A 21,584-nucleotide genomic window follows, 5' to 3' on the forward strand; every position below is an offset into this window, starting at 1 on the left:
ACTTTCTTCAATTTAAGTCTGAATTCGGCAATAAGGAATTCATGGTCTTAGCCACAGTCAGCTCTCTGTCTTGTTTTTGCTGACTGTATAGAGCTTCTCCATCTTTGGCTGAAAAGAATATAATCAATCTGATTTTGGCATTGACCATCTAGTGATGTCCATGTATAGAGTCTTCTCTTATGCTGTTGGAAAAGGGTGTTTGTTATGACCAGTGCATTTTCTTGGCAAAACTCTATTAGTTTTTTAAGAATTGATACATGTATATGTAGAACTGAATGATTTTGCTGTATGTCTGAGATTAACATGTTGTTAACCAACAATACTCCAATATACAAAAAAAGTTAAAATAAAGAATAGTTTGGTTAAGAATATATCCTTTTTCACAGCTTACTTGACTAGTAAGCTAAACATTAGAAAAAAGTTGCCTAGCTACAGTGACATTGTAAATCTAAATAAACATTGTAAACCTCAATGTTCTTCAAAGTTGGTGTCAAAACAGAGAAGCAATTTCAGACATGAAAAAACATTTAAGGCTCTGAGGGTAATGAGTTGTTGGAGTAAGAAGAGCAAGTAGTACACATGGAGAGGTGGCAAAACTTTACCTGGTAAGGATCCTTTAAATTTCCATCCTTCTGCACTACCCATGTTTTCAGAGCTACTATAATTTCATGCAGAATGTGCCACTACATTCCAAAAGTCCTTGATCTGCAGTATCACATTAAACATAAGATTACATTAGAAGAGAAAAAGAACAACGAGAAAGTGAAGGGGCAACGGAGCCTAAGAATCTTCTTGGTTGCTGTGCTGGTTATGTCTGTGTCACTTGCCTGCTGGAGCAGGCATGGTGGTGAGGCGATGATGGTGATGGTGGTGATGATGGAGGCAATGATGATGTGCTGTCTTCCCAGTGCCATTTCTGTGCCCCAACATGTGCAAATTAAAGTACACACAACCATGTAATTTTTATGCCTCAGATATTTTGCAGTTAACACTGTTTTCCCCATTTCAGTAAAGGGATTTTAATTCTGAGGAGTTAAATAATTTTTTACTCATATTAGTCAAGCAATAATTAACATGATTCTAAATTATATAGAAATAATCTTTTTAAAAAAGAGCTTTCTTTCTTTTTTAAACAGTGTATTTATTAATTTATTTTGGCAATGCTGAGTCTTCATTGCTACATGGGCTTTCCTCTAGTTTCCATGAGGCAGGGCTTCTATCTGGTTGTGGTGTGCGGACTTCACGCTGAACTGACTTCTCTTGTTGTGGAGCACAGGCTCTAGGGCGCTTGGACTTCAGTAGCTGCAGCATGTGGGCTCCGTAGTTGCGGTTTCTGGGCTCTAGAGCACAGGCTCAATAGTTGTGTTACATGGGCTTAGTTGCTCCGCGGAACGTGGGATCTTCCCGGTCCAGGGAACGAATTCATGTCTCCTGCATTGGCAGGCTGATTCTTTACCACTGACCCATCAGGGAAGATCAGAAAGAATCTCTGATATTACTGAAAATTCAGACAGCATCGATTGTGGGAGCTGTAACTTTAGGATCAAAGAAGGATAACAATAAACCCAAACACAATATGCTATCGGTATAAGTGCTTTTAATAGAAAAGAAAAAAAAACAAAAACATAACATTTTTACCATCACAAAAGAGAATTGTAGCTTATTCAGGAAGTGGAGAACAAGTAACGATTGTCTAGTTGGTAGAATCCCCTACTCAGGTGACAGACAGTCACAGAAGATGGAGAGAATCTTCTGATGGTGCCCGGGAGGAGAGCTGCTGCTCTTCCCTCTGAAGCACTGTATTTTCTCAGCTGTCTTCCCAGAGGCAAGTGGTGTAGCAGCCTCAGGAAGGAAACCTCTGGCTGTCAGAAGTCCCCACTGGCATATTGCAGGCTGAAGGATGCAGAAGCTTCTTCTGTATTCATGACCTGCTTTGAAGAGAAGATGAAGGTGGAATGTGGAGCCAAATGAGTCAACTGCAATATGGTGGTGAGGAGAACAGGGGTGGTCATTATGGTGGTGATGATGGAGACAGTGATGACCTGCTGTCTTCCAAGTGCTATGTATGAGTCTGGCATGTGCCACCTGAATTATACACATTCATTGAATATTGATTCCTCAGAAGTTTGAAATGAAAATACAATTTTCCTGACATTTTACTAAAGGGACTGAAAACCAGGAGAGGCAAATATTTTGTTCCTCAAGCCACCAAGTGATAATTAAGGAAATAACATGGAATTAAAATTATGTAGAAGTATTCCCTGCTTATTTAACTTATATGCAGAGTACATCATGAGAAATGCTGGACTGGAAGAAACACAAGCTGGTATCAAGATTGCTGGGAGAAATATCAATCATCTCAGATATGCAGATGACACCACCCTTATGGCAGAAAGTGAAGAGGAACTCAAAAGCCTCTTGATGAAAGTGAAAGTGGAGAATGAAAAAGTTGGCTTAAAGCTCAACATTCAGAAAATGAAGATCATGGCATCCGGTCCCATCACTTCATGGGAAATAGATGGGGAAACAGTGGAAACAGGGTCAGACTTTATTTTTCTGGGCTCCAAAATCACTGCAGATGGTGACTGCAGCCATGAAATTAAAAGATGCTTACTCCTTGGAAGGAAACTTCTGACCAACCTAGATAGCATATTCAAAAGCAGAGACATTACTTTGCCAACAAAGGTCCGTCTAGTCAAGGCTATGGTTTTTCCTGTGGCCATGTATGGATGTGAGAGTTGAACTATAAAGAAAGCTGAGCACCGAAGAATTGATGCTTTTGAACTGTGGTGTTGGAGAAGACTCTTGAGAGTCCCTTGGACTGCAAGGAGATCCAACCAGTCCATTCTGAAGGAGATCAGCCCTGGGATTTCTTTAGAGGGAATGATGCTGAAGTTGAAACTCCAGTACTTTGGCCACCTCATGCGAAGAGTTGACTCATTGGAAAAGACTGTGATGCTGGGAGGGGTTGGGGGCAGGAGGAGAAGGGGATGACAGAGGGTGAGATGGCGGGATGGCATCACCGACTCGATGGACGTGAGTCTGAGTGAACTCCAGGAGTTGGTAATGGACAGGGAGGCCTGGCGTGCTGCAATTCATGGGGTCGCAAAGAGTCAGACACAACTGAGGGACTGAACTGTACTGATTCTTTGATAAGACTCAAAATTTAGACAACTCTGATTGTGAGAGCTTGAATCTTGGCATCAAAGGATAGAAACAAAACTTGATGATGGTATAGTATTACTAAAAACAATTTTGAAAGAAAGGAAACATTTTTTACAGCACACAAAGGTACTCTAGTTTATTTGAGTAAAGGAGGATAAGCAACAGTTGACCAGCTGGTAGAAACCCCTGCCCAGGTGACAGACAGACCCAAGAGAGGGAGAGAATCCTCTGATGGTGCCCGGGAAAAAAGTTGCTGCTGTTCCATGTGAAGCTCTGGGATGCTTTCTCAGCTCTCCTTCCAGAGGAGAGCAGAACAGCAGCCTCAGGAAAGAAACCTCTGGCTGACAGGAATCACCACAGGCATACTGCCGGCTGAAGGGTGGAGAAGCTTCTTCTGTATCCATGATAGGCTTTAAAGAGAAGATGAAGGTGGAGCTGTGGAGCTAGGTGAGTCAGTTGTCCTCATCCTTTCCTGATCCAGATAAAAGCTGATGCTGTTACTTGCACTTGGGTGGGCACTTCTCTTGGCATTGTTGGGGAGTTGGCACAGGAGGGCATTTCTGCTGGCACTTTGGAGGTGGGCAAGGCTCGGGACACTTTGGAGGTGGGCAGGGCTCAGGGCACTTTGGAGGTGGGCAGGGCTCAGGGCACTTGGGAGGGCACACTACTGGAGGTGGCTGGCAGGGCTGCTTGCACTGCTGCTGCTGATAAGACATCTTTCTGGAGTCTTAGAATCTGAAAGAAATTACACAACAGTGTTCACAACAAGGAACTGCTACAAGGAGAAAAGTCTGAGCTTATGTAATACTATCAGATAGAATCTCTCTAGTCTCTAACGTGCTTAATTTCTTCTACTCTTTTTAACAAATTTCTGACTTCTCCCTCATTAAGAGAGTTTTTAATTAGTCAAAAGAAAACCTTCTCTCATACAATTATTCCAAAATTTGTTTTTTGTTTGAGAGAACCAAGCAATATTTTTAATTGTTACTTTGATTTTATGAAAATAGCATCTTTAAGAAAACCCATCATAAGTTCTGAAATTCTGTGTAAGCTCACAAGCAATTTCCATCATCATTGTCTCTCATGAAGTCCAAACTGGATGACTTGTGTACAGAGCAAAGGTTCACCAAGAAGGATACAAGGGCTCTACACCTTCTAAGATAAATCCTTCTCTACCAGAGCAGAGGGATACCAAAAAATACAGAAAACGGAAAAGTACTTTTGTCCTTACCTCTTCATGTCAAAAACTTCATATTTATTTTATTTTTCAATAAGACAATTCAAACTCTGTACCAGAAACTTAATAAATACAATATATCATTGGGCTTAAATTTCAAGTTCCTATCAACCATCAACAAAGTAGCATTAAACACGATCATAACTTTGGACACAGCATATTTGCTCTCTCCAGCATAAATTCAACATTGGGAGCCCCAGAACAAAGTAGAACCGAAGGATCAGACTCACCAGTTCTCCAAAATCAATCGGAGCTTGAGTAGCAGGAGGATGGTGGTGGTGCAGCAGAGGGCCTTTTTATAGGGCTTGCTGCCCCTCCCAGGGGAAGTGGAGATGCAAAAACTGGCCTGGTTCAGTCATTTCCCAAGCAAAATGCAAATCCATCCATAAGTGGCTTGACAGGGACTCTGAAAAGAGGAAACATCCTGCTCCAGGATCTCCTTACTGGATTATGTTCTCATGACTCACAGAGTCTCTGCCTTAGCTCTCAGGGATTTTCAGCAGTGGGAGGATTTGGCAGGTTCTCTAACTTGTACTCAAAGGCTCCCCTTCTTGTTTGAGGAAGATGGCTCTTTTCTATCTTTCATCTTCTTTGAGTTATAAAACTTCCTATGTTGTTCCACTTCAACTGGCTGCCATTTTGCAGTACATACTGAGTTGAAAAGGGCCTGGCTACCTGGTGACAGCCTTCTCTTTACCGCAAGTTCTTCTTATAATGGTTTCCCCCTTGATCCATGGCCTGCTAATCTAAGTCTCCTTTCTTCTTGTCCTGTTCGGACTTCATGAGAGATAATGATGATGGGAATTGCTTGTGAGCTTATACAGAATTTCAGAACTTATGATGGGTTTTCTTAAAGATGCTATTTTCATAAAATCAAAGTAACAACTCAAAAGATTGCTTGGTTCTTTCAAATAAAAAACAAATTTTGGAATAATTGTAGTGCCTTGAAGACCTGAATAGAACAAGACTCACCCTCTCCTGGTAAGAGATAATTCCCCTGCCTGTTGGCCTTCAGCAGGGTTTTTGGCTCAGTAGGGTTTGACTTTTCCAGCTTTAGTTATTTCTCTCTTTTTCTCTGTCACTCTGTGTGTCTCTCACTCTTTCTTTATAAAATATATATACAATATATGCACTGTAATATACAATTTCATGTACATGATTTTCTGTGGCCAATTAAATTAGAAATTCAAAAAGTTAGTATAAATTGAAGTTAAACTATTAATATTATGCGATACATGTGATCTGTAATTTTGGCAAATATAATGAGTCTTCAGGGAATAACTAACGTTCTGTGAACAACACCGTAGTATGTTTTCCAACCCTGACCAAAGATTTTGTTTCTGCCTTTCATAGATTTATCCCTCAATGACGCTTCTACAGTTCCCTGTTCTTTCCCGGAGCTGAACAGTCCTCTTTTCTGTGCTGTTCCTTGGGCACTCAGGCTTTTTATGGTGAGCCTTGGCTTTTGAGGGTTCCTGTCTAGTTTAGAAATAAGTTATAATGCTGGGTTTATGTTACTGTAGAATGTGGAAACACATTTTTAATGAACTCAGGATGTTCCCTGTATTTCTCACTCTTATGCTTCCTTAGACTGGTATGAAGTGCTTTAAATTCTTTATCAGGAAATAAATCTTTGTATTCCAATTAAACTTCAAGTTTAAATTGTGTGAAACAATAATAAATGTAAGATACTGTGTAAGACTCACACCATTACATACAAATGATTGAAAGCAGGTTTGTGAGGGGAGAGAGAATCAGAGCACTAAAGATCTGAAATCTAGGGAAATTATGAACTTAGGGCTGATCTGATACATTTGCTTTCTTCTACTCTTTCCCAAGATGTTTTGGGCTTCTAAGAGACAATAATTTTAAAATTATCTTAATGTTTATTCTCTGTCTTCTCCTTCAATTGTCCAGACACCCGAGCTTGCTGTATTACACTTTGCTCCCCAATGTATACCTCTTAACTCTCCAACATTGATACGCTGACATGTTGTCAATACATTTACTGAATAGTCCTTTCATATCTTTTCAAATTCTTCCTGTGGTCAGGAGGGCTGACTAATTGTTGCCAATTAAACGTCTAAAGTAATATTGGTAGATCTCCCTTCCTTGTCTTGGCCAAATTATCAGGATGCTTTTCAAGAATGTGGTTAATAGGAGAATGAGGAGGAAGAGGAGGTGGAGATATGTGAAACCTGTGACAGAGTCACCAGCTATGCTCCAGCAAATAAAGGATTACTGAATCAACCCATCATCACATCGGTTAAACAGGTTAGGCTCCCTGAACTGTCACTGTTCCTGTCAATAAGGAACAGGTTTTGACCACGGTTACCACAGAGCATGACCATCCCGGAACAGAGCCGTCACTACAGCATCTTCAGATTAGTGTCTACAAGCAGTGTCATCACCAAACGCTTCATGTAAACTCCTGCAGTTGCTACTGTGTACTAACTACGTGAGTGCAGTCAGAATACACGTTTTGTACTCAATAATGGGGACCCAGAAAGTGAAGAGGAACTAAAAAGCCTCTTGATGAAAGTGAAAGTGGAGAGTGAAAAAGTAGGCTTAAAGCTCAACATTCAGAAAACAAAGATCATGGCATCTGGTCCCACCACTTCATGGGAAATAGATGGGGAAACAGTGGAAACAGTGTCAGACTTTATTTTTCTGGGCTCCAAAATCACTGCAGATGGTGACTGCAGCCATGAAATTAAAAGACACTTACTCCTTGGAAGGAACGTTATGACCAACCTAGACAGCATATTCAAAAGCAGAGACATTACTTTGCCAACAAAGGTTCGTCTAGTCAAGGCTATGGTTTTTCCTGTGGCCATGTATGGATGTGAGAGTTGGACTGTGAAGAAGGCTGAGCGCTGAAGAATTGATGCTGTTGAACTGTGGTGTTGGAGAAGACTCTTGAGAGTCCCTTGGACTGCAAGGAGATCCAACCAGTCCATTCTGAAGGAGATCAGCCCTGGGATTTCTTTGGAAGGAATGATGCTGAAGCTGAAACTCCAGTACTTTGGCCACCTCATGCGAAGAGTTGACTCATTCAAAAAGACTCTGATGCTGGGAGGGATTGGGGGCAAAAGGTGAAGGGGATGACAGAGGATGAGATGGCTGTATGGCATCACTGACTCGATGGACGTGAATCTGGGTGAACTCCAGGAGTTGGTGATGGACAGAGAGGCCTGATGTGCTGCGATTCATGGGGTCGCAAAGAGTCGGACACGACTGAGCGACTGACCTGAACTGATATAGTAAGATGAGACAGACAGTAGTAGCCACACTTTGATGTCATTTCCCCTGAGTATGCCATAAGGACTTTCATAGCCTCTCTCATCTCAGGGTGGGGCCGATCCTCAGGGTAATTTGATCCATGATAAACCTACTGCTTTAATCCCATCAAAAAAGCATGCTCTTATCTATTCTGTTTATTGGTTTTCCATCTATAGCAAAAAAAAAGATGATAATTGTACCCTACATTTCATCAGGCAACCTACCACTACATTTTGTCCATTATAACTCAAGATTTTTCCTCCATTCAGTCTTCAAGGCTTATAGTTACATATTGATCCACCACATGAATAATGTGGATTCATATGCCACATTATTATGTAGCTCTGTAGGGAGTGTTTCCTAGATTCCATCTGTTAGCTAGTTAGAATACGAAAAAGGAGTCCAGAATGGCAGTGGCTAAAAAACAAAGAAGGGAAAAGCCTGTGAAAATAGAACAAAGGAAGGCCTGTGGACCAGAGTGAGAACCTCAGGTAAAACAAACAGCCCTCCTGGCTAGCCCAATTTACATAGGGCAGGCTCAAGGGGAGGGGAAAAACCATATAAAAAGAGGAGCCAAAGTTGAGCCTGGGGGCTGTCTTCTCTTCACATCATTTGAGTTAGCCAGCCCTTAACCTGGAGGATATATTTTCCTTTGCTTGCCAAATAAAACTGAGCTGTAACTACTTATTTAACATATATGCAGAGTACATCATGAGAAACACTGGGCTGGAGGAAGCACAGCTGGAATCAAGATTGCCAGGAGAAATATCTATAACCTCAGATATGTAGATGACACCACCCTTATGGCAGAAAGTGAAGAAGAACTAAAGAGCCTCTTGATGAAAGTGAAAGAGGAGAGTGAAAAAGCTGGCTTAAAACTCGACATTCAGAAAAATGAAGATCATGGCATCTGGTCCCATCACTTCATGGCAAATAGATGGGGAAACAATGGAAACAGTGACAGACTTTATTTTCTTGGTCTCCAAAATCATTGCAGATGGTGACTGCAGCCATGAAATTAAAAGACTCTTGCTCCTTGGAAGAAATCTATGACCAACCTAGACAGCATATTAAAAAGCAGAGACATTAATTTACCAAAAAAGGTCCATCTAGTCAAAGCTATGGTTTTTCCAATAGTCATGTATGGATGTGAGAGTTGGACCATAAGGAAAGCTGAACACTGAAGAATTGATGCTTTTAAATTGTGGTACTAGAGAAGACTCTTAAGAGTCCCTTGGACTGTAAGGTGATCATACCAGTCAATCCCACAGGAAGTCAGTCTTGAATATTCATTGGAAGGACTGACGCTGAAGCTGAAGTTCCAATATTTTGGCCACCTGATGCAAACAAGTGACTCATTGGAAAAAACCCCTGATCCTGGGAAAGAGTGAAGGCAGGAAAAGGGGGCAACAGAGGATGAGCTGGTTGGATGGCATTACCGACTTGATGGACATGGGTTTGAGCAAGTTCTGGGAGTTGGTGATGGACAGGGAAGCCTGGTGTGCTGCAGTCCATGGGGTCACAAAGAATCAGACATGACTGAGCAACTGAACTTACTGAACTGAACAATCCAAATGAAGTGCCCCTAATATTTGGAACTTACTTACAAAGCTTCTGGCCTATGAAAATTGAAATCCAATTGGCCAGTGTTCAAATAGCAAGGTCTAAGTTTGAATTTTATGAAAAAACTGTGAGATGACTTAGCAAACAAGGTGGCATGCCAAGATCAGCACACTTCCAAAGGTCTTTGAAGCACCAGAAGCAGGAAACACAAAGGAGACAGTCTGAGATCGCCTTGCAGCCTCTCTAATGCATTGAACATGTAACAAGAATATAGGTCAGAATAAACCACAGCAAGATCTTTTTGTCATCCAACTCTTAGAATAAAGAAAATAAGAAACAAAAATAAATTGAATCTAATAAAACTTAAAAGTTTTTGCACAGCAAAGGGAAAAATCTCAATAGAGAACTACCTTATGACCCAGCAATCCCACTCCTGGGCATGTACCCAGAGAAAACTGCCAGGGTCCAGCCCTGGCTGATCCAGGGTATTCGAAGGAGAGACGGCATAGGTGACCTATTTATTTAAATATTTATCAAAGATACAAAGAGTAATAGGATGAGGATAGCTCAGTGAGGAAATTCAGTGGAGAAAAGAGGCTGAAATAAGGATAGTTCAGTGAGGAAATTCAGTGGAGAAAAGAGGCTGAATAATTCAGCCAGAAGGTGAGAGAAAGAATGACATGGGGAGACCAAGTTTCGGTGAACAAGAAAAGGGGCGTACTTTATTTTCCAAAGTAGTTTTATACCTTAAGTTGTGCATAGAGGATAATGGGGGAAGGGGTGGAGTCATGCAAGGACAGCAGTTCCTGGTCCTAATCGAAGCCAGGCTTTCAAACTTATCATATGCTAAAGTTCAGGTGATTTACATCATCTTCTGGCCAGGAGGCCTGTTAACATTTTAAGAAACTTATTTTTCTCTAAAGGTGATTATTCTAAAGTCAGGCGCCAGCCTCCAAAAAAGCATTGGACAAAGCTGCATTCCTATAGGGCAAAGGTGAGGTGGGCTCAATCAAGAAAAGAATTAACTCAAGGGTCCAAGGTTACAAACATTGAGGCTACTACTTACATTTCTATACACCCATTATATCAATCAATACACTGCCAAGGACACAGCAGGTAAGAGGTATGGAGACTTAGCAGCAAACATTGGCCCAATAAGTGAAAAACCCTTCACCAATACAATTTCTAATCAATCTTTTAACTACTCAAACGAATCTGTGTTTAGACAGTTTAGAACATCTCCTGCCTCTCACAGTTGGGAGGCTCTGAACAATCACATGTGGCCGGAAAAACCTATTCAGGCAGGCTAGAGGATTTCCAAAGGAGTTTGTAGGTTGAAACACTGTCACACCCAGGAATTATTAACTGGAGCTGTAAGCTAACTCTTTTTTCAGAGAGAGGTAGTGGGGGATAGCCCCCCATAAAGTCAGAGATGTAGGTGAAAGCACAAAGCAGAAAGTAGGCAGACTCTGGTTTTGGGGGTAGATGCTCGAGAATTTCCAGGGGGACTCCTGAGGCTCAATCCCTTCTTTGCGTATGCAGAGCCTCCTTCCTCATGACCTTTGCCATGGGCAGAGTTCCTCACGCTGGCTCCCGGCAGTGATAGAATTCCAGTTGAGCTATTCCAGATCCTGAAAGATGATGCTGTGGAAAGTGCTGCACTCAATATGCAATATGCAATATGCATTCAATATGCAATATGCCGGCTGCTGGCAGAAAACCATAATTCAAAAAGATACATACAATACAGCCTTCATTGCAACACTATTTACAAAAGCCAGGACACAGGAACAATCTAAATGTCCATCAACAGAGGAATGAATAGAGAAATTGGTGTACAAAAATGCAGTGGACTATTACTAAGTCATTAAAAAGAATGAAATTACACCATTTGAAGCATGGATGGACATAGAACCTGTACCACTGTGTGAAGGAAGTCAGGCAGAGAAAGAGAAACATTGTATGATATCACTGTATGTGTGGAATCTAAAAAGAAGCTATACAAATGAACTTATGAGCAAAACAGAAACAGACTCACAGACTTAGATAATGAACTTATGGTTACCAGGTGGGTTGGGTAGGGCACAGGCAAAATTAGGGGTTTGAGACTGACATGTACAAACTGCTATATTTAAAATAGATAACCCCTAAGGGCCCACTGCATAGGGTAGGTCTGCTCAATATTATGTAACAACCTTAATGGGAAAAGAATTTGATAAAGGATACATATATATGTATAACTGATTCACTCTGCTGTCCACCTGAAACTAAGATATTGCTAATCAACTATGCTCCAATATAAAATAAAATGTTAAAAAAAATAAGATCTATGCTTAAAGAACATATCTGCTTTCACAATGACTTCACTAGTAAGTTAAGCACTTAGCAAACTGCATAGGAACAGAGACTTTGTAAATCTAAACAAATATTATTAACCTTAATGTTCTTCAAAGGTGGGGTCAAAACAATCTGTAAAGTAAATCCAGAAGTGAAAAAAATAAAAACCCTGAGATTGATGTGTTGTTGGAGAAAGAAGAGCAGGGGCTATACATGGAGAGGAGGCAACACTTTGCCTGGTAAGGACTCTTTTAGTTTCCCTTTCTTCTGTACTACCCATGTTTTAATAACTACTATATTTTTTAAAAAATAAAGTTATTCTCTTTTTAAAAAATTCTATTTATTTATTCACTTATTTTTTGGCCGTACTGGGTCCTTATTAGAACAAGCGGGCTTTCTCTGGTTCCAGCCAACAGGGGTCACTCTCTTTTGGGGTGCACAGGCTTCTCATTCCAGTGGCTTTTCTTGTTCAGGAGCACAGGCTCTAGAGTGGGCAGGTTGAGTAGCTGTGGCAGACTGTCAGGAAGCATTTAACAGGAGGCTTCCTGTGTGCTGTTTTGGATCTGTCAGGAATCCTCTGTTCCTTATTAATTCCTGAATATTCAGGAATTAAGAGGAGAGGCAGCCTCTCCCGGGGCTGAGGGATCCAGGCATTTCCTTCATTAGTTTTTCAATACGGTAACTCTCTCTCTCTTTAATATGGATCACCTATGTTTTGTAAGTCTGGAATTTTAATCTTTATCTTTGCTGAGAATATGCCCACACCATGTTGATTAAAACACCTTTGCTCCATCAGAGCTTGGGTCCCCGTGTCTTTCTTTCTCTCTCTCTCTATTTTTGGCTGATTTCCTGGAACGCGAAAGCCGGCTGCGTAACCCAGGAAATATTAGCCTCTCTCCTTCTTTCACTTTCTCATCGTCAACTCTGGACCACCAGGTTCCGGTCCATGAAAGGACCTCAACAGCATACAAGCTTAGTTGTCCCCCAGCATGTGGAATCTTCCAAGAGCAGGGAATGAATTCGTGTTCCCTGCATTGGCACAGGTGATTCTTAACCATTGGACCACCAGGAAGTCCAAGAACTGCTCTACTTATGTGGAACATCCCATTAATTTCCAAAAAACACTTCATCAGCAATATCACATTAAACCCAAGGTCAAATTAGAAGAATAATGGGATAACAGAATGGGAAAGAGTAATGAAACCTAAGAATCTCCTTGCTTGCTATACTAGTTATGTCTGAGCCACTTTCCTGTGGAGCAAATGCGGTGGTGGTGGTGCTTGTGGTGATGAGGGAGACAATGGTGAATTGCCTCACCCAAAAAAAGTGCCATTTTTGTGACTAGCTTGTGCCAACTAAACAATTCATTTAATTTTTATGCCTCAGACAAGTTTGCAATGTAAATAAGATTTTCCCTACATTTTTGCAAAGGGGCTGTAAACCTAAGGAGTTAAAAGAATTTGATCATAAAATCAATCAAGTAATAACTAAGAAAATAATATGGATTGAAATTATGTAGAAATGATTGTTAACAGCATGGCAAGATTCAGATAATACTGATTGTGAGAGCCTAAAACTTGGCATCAAATAAGGGTGTAAACAAACCAAGATGATGATATGATACTGTTAAAGGCAGGCTTTAAAAGAAAGAAAGCATTTTTACTACTACACAAAGGAATTGTAGTTTACTCAGGAAGTGGAGAATAAGTAACAATTGCCCAGCTGATAGAAACCCGTCCCCAGGTGACAGACACAGAATACAGGGAGAGAGTCCCTTGATGGTGCCCAGGAGGAGAGCTGTTGCTCTTCCCTCTGAAGTGCTGTGATGCTTTCTCAGTTGTCCTCCCAGAGGGAAGTGGTGCAGCAGCCTCAGGAAGGCAATATCTCTGGCAGTCAGGAATCACCACAGGCATACTGCCGGCTGAAGAATGGAAAACCTTCTTCTGTATCCACGATAGGCTTTAAAGAGAAGATGAAGGTGGAGCTGTGGAGCTAGGTGAGTCAACTGTCCTCATCCTTTCCTGATCCAGATAAAAGCTGGTGCTCCTACTTGTTTTTGGGTGGGCACTTCTGCTGGCATTGTTGGGGAGGTGGCACAGGAGGGCATTTCTGCTGGCACTTTGGAGGTGGGCAAGGCTCAGGACACTTTGGAGGTGGGCAGGGCTCAGGGCACTTTGGAGGTGGGCAGGGCTCAGGGCACTTGGGAGGGCACACTACTGGAGGTGGCTGGCAGGGCTGCTTGCACTGCTGCTGCTGATAAGACATCTTTCTGGAGTCTTAGAATCTGAAAGAAATTACACGACAGTGTTCACAACAAGGAACTCCTACAGAGGGACATGGCAAAAATTGTGTAATACCATCAGACAGAACCTCTCCAATCTCCAACGCCCTTTAAACTCTTCAACTTCTTTTAACAAATTTCTGGCTACTCCCTCCTTAGAAAATTGCTTCATTAGCCCAGAGAAAGTCTTCACTTTATCATACAATATTTTAAAAAAATAGTTTTGTTTAAAACACACAAGTGATGTTTTGTTTTGTTTTATTTTGTTTTCAGGAAAACAGCATTTTCAGGAAAAGCCATCACAAGTTCTAAAATCCTGGGCAAGCTCACAAGCAATTCTTATCTTTATTATCTCTCGTGAGGTCCCAACAGGATAACTTGTGTACAGCACAAAGGGTCATCAGGAAGGACACAGGACCTCATACCTTTTAAAATAAATGCTTCTGAAATTACTGCAGAAGGACACCAGGAAGATGCAAAAACAGAAAAAATACTTTATTTCCCTTTTCATGTCAAAGATTTCCTATTAATTTATCAGTTCAGTAGGATAATTCAAACTATGTACCAGAAACTTAATAAATATAGTATACCACTGTGCCCAAATTCCCATCCAGTGAAAGTGAAAAGTGAAATTCGCTCAGTAGTGTCTGACTTTTTGTGACCCCATGAACTGTAGCCTGCCAGGTTCCTCTGTCTATGGAATTCTCCAGGCAAGAATGCTGGAGTACTGTTCCCTTCTCCAGGGGATCTTCCTGACCTGGGGATGGAACCCAGGTCTCTCACACTGCAGGCAGATTCTTTGCCATCTGAGCCACCAGGGAAACCATCCCATCCAATAAGTACCATTAAACACTTGATCATAACTTTGGACCCACCGAATTTGCTGCCTCCAGCATAAATTCAATATTCTGGAGCCCAAGAACAAAGTTGAACTGAAGAATCAGACTCACCAGTTTCTCCAAAGTCTATCAGGACTTGAGTAGCAGGAGGATGGCACTGGTGCAACAGAGGGCCTTTTTATCGGGGCTTGCTGCCCCACCCAGGGGAGGTGGAGCTGCCAAAACTGGTCCAGTCATTTCCCAACCAAAAGGCAAATCCATCCATAACTGGCTTGACAGGGACTCTGAAAAGAGGAAACATCCTGCTCCAAGATCTCCTCAGTGGATTAGGTTCTCATGACTCAAAAAGTCCCTGCCTTAGTTCTCAGTTTCAAGGGTTTATGACAGAGGGAGGATTTGGAAAGTTCTCTAATTTGTACTCAAAAGCTCCCTTTCTTGATTGGGGAATATGACCCTTTTCTATCTTTCACCTTCCATGAATTATAAAATTTCCTGTCTTGTTCCAGTTGAACTGGTCACCATTTTGCTGTACATACTAGGTTGCAAAGCGCCTGGCTACCTGGTGACACTTTTCTCTTTACCTCCAGCCCTTCTTATAATGCTCTCTCCCCTGATCACCAGCCTGCTACTCTAAGCCTCCTTTCTTCTTCTAAAATGGACTGAGGGCAGGTTGCAGATCATCTTACTGGCCATCCCGTCATAACACTTAGATCTGTTCGGTAAAGTGGTGACCTCTAGGATCCTCCTTGCACTGTTTTCCTCCTTGGAATAAAGGACATCAAGCAGGTTCCAGTGACCTTAATAATTCTGTTTCAACTCTGGCCACAGGGAATTCACTAGGAGCTTAGTATCACCTACCATAATTTAGATGTTCTGGCACTTCAGACCCTAGGCCTGTAACCGAAAGTAAGCTATTTGCTCATAATTCCCAACATGATATACTATCTTCTCCTACAGAATGCCTCCCAACTGACATTTTAAATTCTTCCACTTTTGAAGAAAGCTCAGAAAACAGTTCAAATTTTCTGGCTTCCTACCCCTTTGAAATTATTGGGAAATGTAATCTAATAAGCAATGTGATTCAAACAAGTAATTTTATATGAAAGTTAAAATACTTTATTAATAGTTTAGTCATTAACACAAGCTGCCATTCATACATGACTCCTCAATTATTAATACTAATTTTATCTACTTTTAACCCACTTTTTAGATTTTCCATATTGGTCAAAGTGGAATATATGTCAAATAAACTTATAAATATTTCCTGCTCTGCTTTCTTCACACAGTTTGTCAGTATGCTGGACACTACATTTGGTGGTTAATATGGGCTGACTTGACTGGCACAGGGTGCCCAGATATTTGATCAAACATTATTCTGGGTGTTTCTCTAAAGATGTTTTGCATGAGATTGATACTTAAATCAGTGGTCTGAGTAAAGGAGGCTGCCCCCTATAAAGTGGGTAGTCTTCATTTCATCCATTGAAAGCCTGAAAAGAACAAGGCTGTCTATCCTCCAGGTAAGAACTAATACCTCTGCCTCATGGCCTTCCACTAGGGTTTTGGCTCTGCAGATTTTGAATTTGCCAACCTTCATAATCCCTCTCTCTCTTCCTCATTTTTATCTCTGTGTTTCTTACTATATTGTAGTATATAATTTGAACATTTTACCTGCCTATTTATATGTACGATTGCCTACATCCAATTAAATTAAAACTTCAAAAAGTTAGTATAAAGTGAATTTAAAGCAAAAGATATTGATAATACATAACACATATGATGTGTAATTATGACAAATATAATGAGCATTTAGAGGATAACTAAAGTTCTGGAAACAATGACTTAGTACATTTTCCAACCTTGGCAAAAGATTTCATTTCTGCCTTTTCAGAGATTTTTGTTGTTTAGTCACTAAGTTGTGTCCAACTCTTTGTGGCCCCATGGACTATAGTCCTCCAGGTTCCTCTGTCCATGGGATTTCCCAGGCAAGAACACTGGAATGGATTGCCATTTCCTTCAGACATTTAGCTTTCAACAATTCTATAGTTTCTCTGTTCTTTCATTTTTCTGTATTGTCCCATTAGACACGGAACTTTTTCATTATAACCCATGGCTGGTTAGGCACCCTGTCTGTTCTAGGAATAAAGTTACAATGCTGGCTTTCTGTTACTATGAAAGTGTGAAAGTGTTAGTCGTCCAGTCACGTATGACTCTTTTGCAACCCCATGGACTGTAGCCCACAGAGCTCTTCTGTCCATTGAATTCTCCAGGCAAGGAGACTGGAGTGGGTAGCCATTCCCTCCATACATAGTTCTTCAGGCACTCTGTCCATCAGATCTAATCCCTTGAATCTTTTTTGTCACTTCCACTGTATAATCATGAGGGATTTGATTTAGGTCAGGTTTGTAACATTGTACAGGAGGCAGTAACCAAGACCATTCCCAAGAAAAAGTAATGCAGAAATGCAAAATGGTTGTCTGAGGAGGGCTTACAAATAGCTGAGAAGAGGGAAGTGAAAGGCAAAGAAAAAAAGGAAAGACATACCCATTTGAATGCAGAGTTCCAAGGGATAGCAAGGAGAGATAAGAAAGCCTTTCTCAGTGATCAATGCAAAGAAATAGAGGAAAACAATAGAATGGGAAAGACTAGAGATCTCTTCAAGAAAATTAGAGATACCAAGGGAACATTTCATGCAAAGATGAGCACAATAAAGGACAGAAATGGTATGGACCTAACAGAAGCAGAAGATATTAAGAAGAGGTGGCAGGAACACACAGAAGAGCTATACAAAAAAAAAAAAAAAATCTTCATGACCCAGATAACCACAATGGTGTGATCCCTCACTTAGAGCCAGACAACATGGAGTGTGAAGTGAAGTAGGCCTTAGGAAGCATCACTACAAACACAACTAGTGAAGGTGATGGAATTCCAGTTGAGCTATTTTTTCAAATCCTGAAAGATGATGCTGTGAAAGTGCTCCACTCACTATGCCAGCAAATTTGAAAAACTCATAGGACTGGAAAATGTCAGCTTTCATTCCAATCCCAAAGAAAGACAATGCCAGAGAATGTTCAAACTACCACACAATTGCACTCATCTCACATGCTAGCAAAATAATTCTCAAAATTCTCCAAGCCAGGCTTCAACAGTACATGAACCATGAAAATCCAGATGTTCAAGCTGGATTTAGAAAAGGCAGAGGAACCAAAGATCAAATTGCCAATATCCATTGGATCATCAAAAAAGCGAAAGAGTTCCAAAAAAATATCTACTTCTGCTTTATTGAATACACCAAAGACTTTGACTGTGTCAATCACAACAAAATGTGGAAAATTCTTAAAGATATGAGAGTACCAGACCACCTCACCTGCCTCCTGAGAAATCTGTATGCAGGTCAAGAAGCAACAGTTAGAATCGGACATGAAACAACAGACTGGTTCCAAATTGGGAAAGGAGTATGTCAAGACTGTATGTTGTCACCTTGCTTATTTAACTTGTATGCAACGTACATGACGTGAAACGCCAGCATGGATGAAGCACAAGCTGGAATCAATATTTCTGCAAGAAATATCAGTAACCTCAGATATGCAGATGACACCACGTTTATGGCAGAAAGCATATGTTATGAAAGAAAGATATGTTATGGCAGAAAGAAAGTTATGACCAACATAGATAGCATATTCAAAAGCAGAGACATTACTTTGTCAACAAAGGTCCATCTAGTCAAAGCTATGGTCTTTCCAGTAGTCATGTATGAATGTGAGAGTTGGACTATAAAGAAAGCTGAGCGCTGAAGTATTGAATCTTTTGACCTGTGGTGTTGGGGAAGACTCTTTAGAGTCCACTGACTCACTGTAAAAGACCCTGGTGCTGGGAAAGATTGAAGGGAGGAGAAGGGGACAACAGAGGATGAGATGGCTGGATGGCAGCACTGACTCAATGGACATGAGTTTGAGCAAGCTCCATGAGCTGGTGATGGACAGGGAAGCCTGGCTTGCTTCAGTCCATGTGGTCACAAATTGTCAGACACAACTGAGTGACTGAACCGAGCCATTTCCTTCTCCAGGGGGCCTTCCTGACCCAGGGATCAAACTGGATTTTTCGGACAGTTTCTTCACCATGTGAGTCACCACGGAAGTCCATGTTACTGTAGAATGTGGCAACACATTTCTAATGAAATCAGGATAACCCATCTCTCGTCACCCCATCATTTCCTTAGACTACTGTCATGTACTTAAAATTCTTTCATCAGGAAATAAATCTTTTTATTCCATAATGAAATATCAGATTTAAATTTCATGAAACCAGAAATAAATGTAAGATACCATTTAAGACTCACACCGTCACATATAAGTGGTTGAGAGTAGGTGTGGGAGGGAAGAAAAGATGAGAGAACCAAAGTTCTGAAATCCAGTTGGCATAGAAGTCTAGGCAACATAGAAACTGGATGCTTGGGGCTGGTGCACTGGGACGACCCAGAGGGATGGTATGGGGAGGGAGGAGGGAGGAGGGTTCAGGATGGGGAACACATGTATACCTGTGGCGGATTCATTTTGATATTTGGCAAAACTAATACAATTATGTAAAGTTTAAAAATAAAATTAAAAAAAAAAAGAAACTTAGGACTGATCTGATATATTTGCCTTCTTCTACTCTTTCCAAACATGTTTTAGGTCTCTAAAGACAGTTATTTTTTAAAAAATTATTTTAATGTTTATTCTCTATCTTTTCCTTCAACCTTCCAGACCCCTTTTACACTTTTTCCAGACCCATATTTCACTTTGCTCCCCAATGTACACCTCTTAACTATCCAACTTGGTGCATTGACATGTCGTCTATGCATTAATGAATAGAACTTTCCTATCTTTTTTAAGTGCTGAGTGCTGCTGCTGCTAAGTCACTTCAGTCATGTCCAACTCTGTGCGACCCCATGGACTGCAGCCTACCAGGCTCCTCCAGTCCATGGGATTTTCCAGGCAAGAGTACTGGAGTGGGGTGCCATTGCCTTCTCCGTAAGTGCTGACTAATTGTTGCCAATTAAATGTTTAACGTGATGTTCCTAGATCTTCTTTCCTTGTCTTGATCAGGAATTTTTCAAGGATGTGGTTTGGTAAATGGAAAAGGAGGAAGAATAGGAGAATGAGGAGGAAGAGGAAGTGGAGATACTTGAAACCTGTGACAGAGGTACCAGCTATGCTCCAGCAAATAAAGTATCACTGAATCAACCCATCATCACATCAGGTAGACAGTTCCCTGAACTGTCATTTCTCCTGTCAGTAGGGAAGAGATTTTGCCCATGATTACCATTGGCCTGGACCATCCAGGGCGAGAGTCATCACTAGAGCACCTTCAGGATTGGTGTCTATAAGCAGTATCATCGCCAGATGGTTCGTGTAAACTATTACAGTTGCCACTATATATATATCATCTGAATGCAGTTAGAATATATGTTTTGTACTCAATATATGGGGATCCATCTAGTAGGATTAGACAGTAGTAGTCACACCTACCTGTGATTTCATCTGAGTATGCCTAAGTATGCCCACCAGGGACTTCCCTGGTGGCTCAGATGGCAAAGCATCTTGCTTACAATGTGGGAGACCTGGGTTCAATCCCTGGGTCAGGAAGATCCTCTGGAGAAGGAAATGGCAACCCACTCTAGTACTCTTGCCTGTAAAATCCCATGGACAGAGGAGCATGGTGGGCTACAGTCCATGGGGTCGCAAAGAGTCGGACACGACTGAGCGACTTCACTTTCACTTTCATGCCCTAAGGACTTCCATAGGCTCTCTCATCTCAGTGGTCCAATCCTCAGGGTAATTTGATTCGCCACAATATGCCTACTTATTTAATCTCATCAAAAACCCATCTTTAAAAAAACTCTGTTTCTTAGTTTTCCATCCATGACAAAAAAGGGTGATAATTGTATGACTGTATTTTTTTCAGCCAACCAACTGCTGCATTTTGTCATTTAAAACTCCTTTCTTCCATTCAATCATCAGGGTTTATAGTTACATAGTGACCTGCCTACAGGGAGTCATACGCCACATTGTTAAGTTGCCCTGTAGGGAGTATTTCTCAGAAATTCCATCCCAAATAATATTTTTAGAGTATATGTATCCTGGAAGATGAGTTAAAATTTACTATCCTTTTATTACAGTTCTGCTCAGTCATTAACAATTGGTACAGTTCCTCATCATATTGTACAATCAGAAGGTCTTCCAGATGATGCCACTCAGATTTTAAAAATTCTGTTTAACCTTATAAGATTCTGAATGCAGGAGTGGTCTCAGTCAACATACAACTTCACCTTCTTTGGCATCTGGTTGTTGCTGTTTAGTCACTAAGTTGTGTCTGATTTTGCAACCCCATGGACTGTAGCATGTCAGTCTCCTCTGTCCTCCACTATCTCCCAGAAAACTCTGAACATCAAATTCATGTCCATTGAGTTGGTAATGCTATCTAACCATCTCATCCTCTGCTACCCCATTCTCTTTTTGCCTTCAATCTTTCCTAGCATCAGGATCTTTTCCAATGAGTCAGCTCTTCAAATGGCAAAAGTTCAGCTTCAGCAACAGTCCTTCCAATGTATAGTCAGGGTTTATTTCCTTAGGATTGACTGGTTTAATCTCCTTGCAGTTCAAGGGACTCTCAAAAGTCTTCTCTAGTACCACAATTCAAAAGCATCAATTATTTGGTGCTCAGCCTTTCTTATGGTCCAACTCCGACATCATACATGACACTGGAAAAACCATAGCTATGACTACATGGAGAATATAGTGTAACTGGGCTAAGAAACAATATTAGTTTTTGCTTTGAGCTGCATTAAAGGAACCCAGGTAATGTTGAATTTCCCTCTAGGCACAATCCATTTATTCATTCT

At 41.0% G+C, this 21,584-nt stretch overlaps 1 protein-coding gene and 1 long non-coding RNA gene across 2 annotated transcripts; both read right to left on the bottom strand.

Annotated features, from left to right (window-relative positions):
- Positions 1–3,270: 3,270 nt before the first annotated feature.
- On the bottom strand, positions 3,271–4,836 carry LOC112585557. Its single transcript, XR_003109986.2, has 2 exons — positions 4,633–4,836; positions 3,271–3,900 (listed from the first exon to the last, which is right to left on the bottom strand). It is a non-coding gene; the product is annotated as an uncharacterized LOC112585557 (long non-coding RNA).
- Positions 4,837–13,254: 8,418 nt separating this feature from the next.
- Positions 13,255–14,953, bottom strand: LOC102400402 (small proline-rich protein 2E-like). The gene is made up of 2 exons (XM_006050648.3): positions 14,816–14,953; positions 13,255–13,868 (listed from the first exon to the last, which is right to left on the bottom strand). The coding sequence occupies exon 2, from the start codon at positions 13,847–13,849 to the stop codon at positions 13,631–13,633; it is 219 nt and encodes a 72-aa protein (XP_006050710.2). The 5' UTR covers positions 13,850–13,868; positions 14,816–14,953; the 3' UTR covers positions 13,255–13,630.
- Positions 14,954–21,584: the final 6,631 nt, after the last annotated feature.

This window comes from Bubalus bubalis, chromosome 6 (assembly GCF_019923935.1).
Source record: "Bubalus bubalis isolate 160015118507 breed Murrah chromosome 6, NDDB_SH_1, whole genome shotgun sequence".
NCBI classification, from domain to species: domain Eukaryota; kingdom Metazoa; phylum Chordata; class Mammalia; order Artiodactyla; family Bovidae; genus Bubalus; species Bubalus bubalis.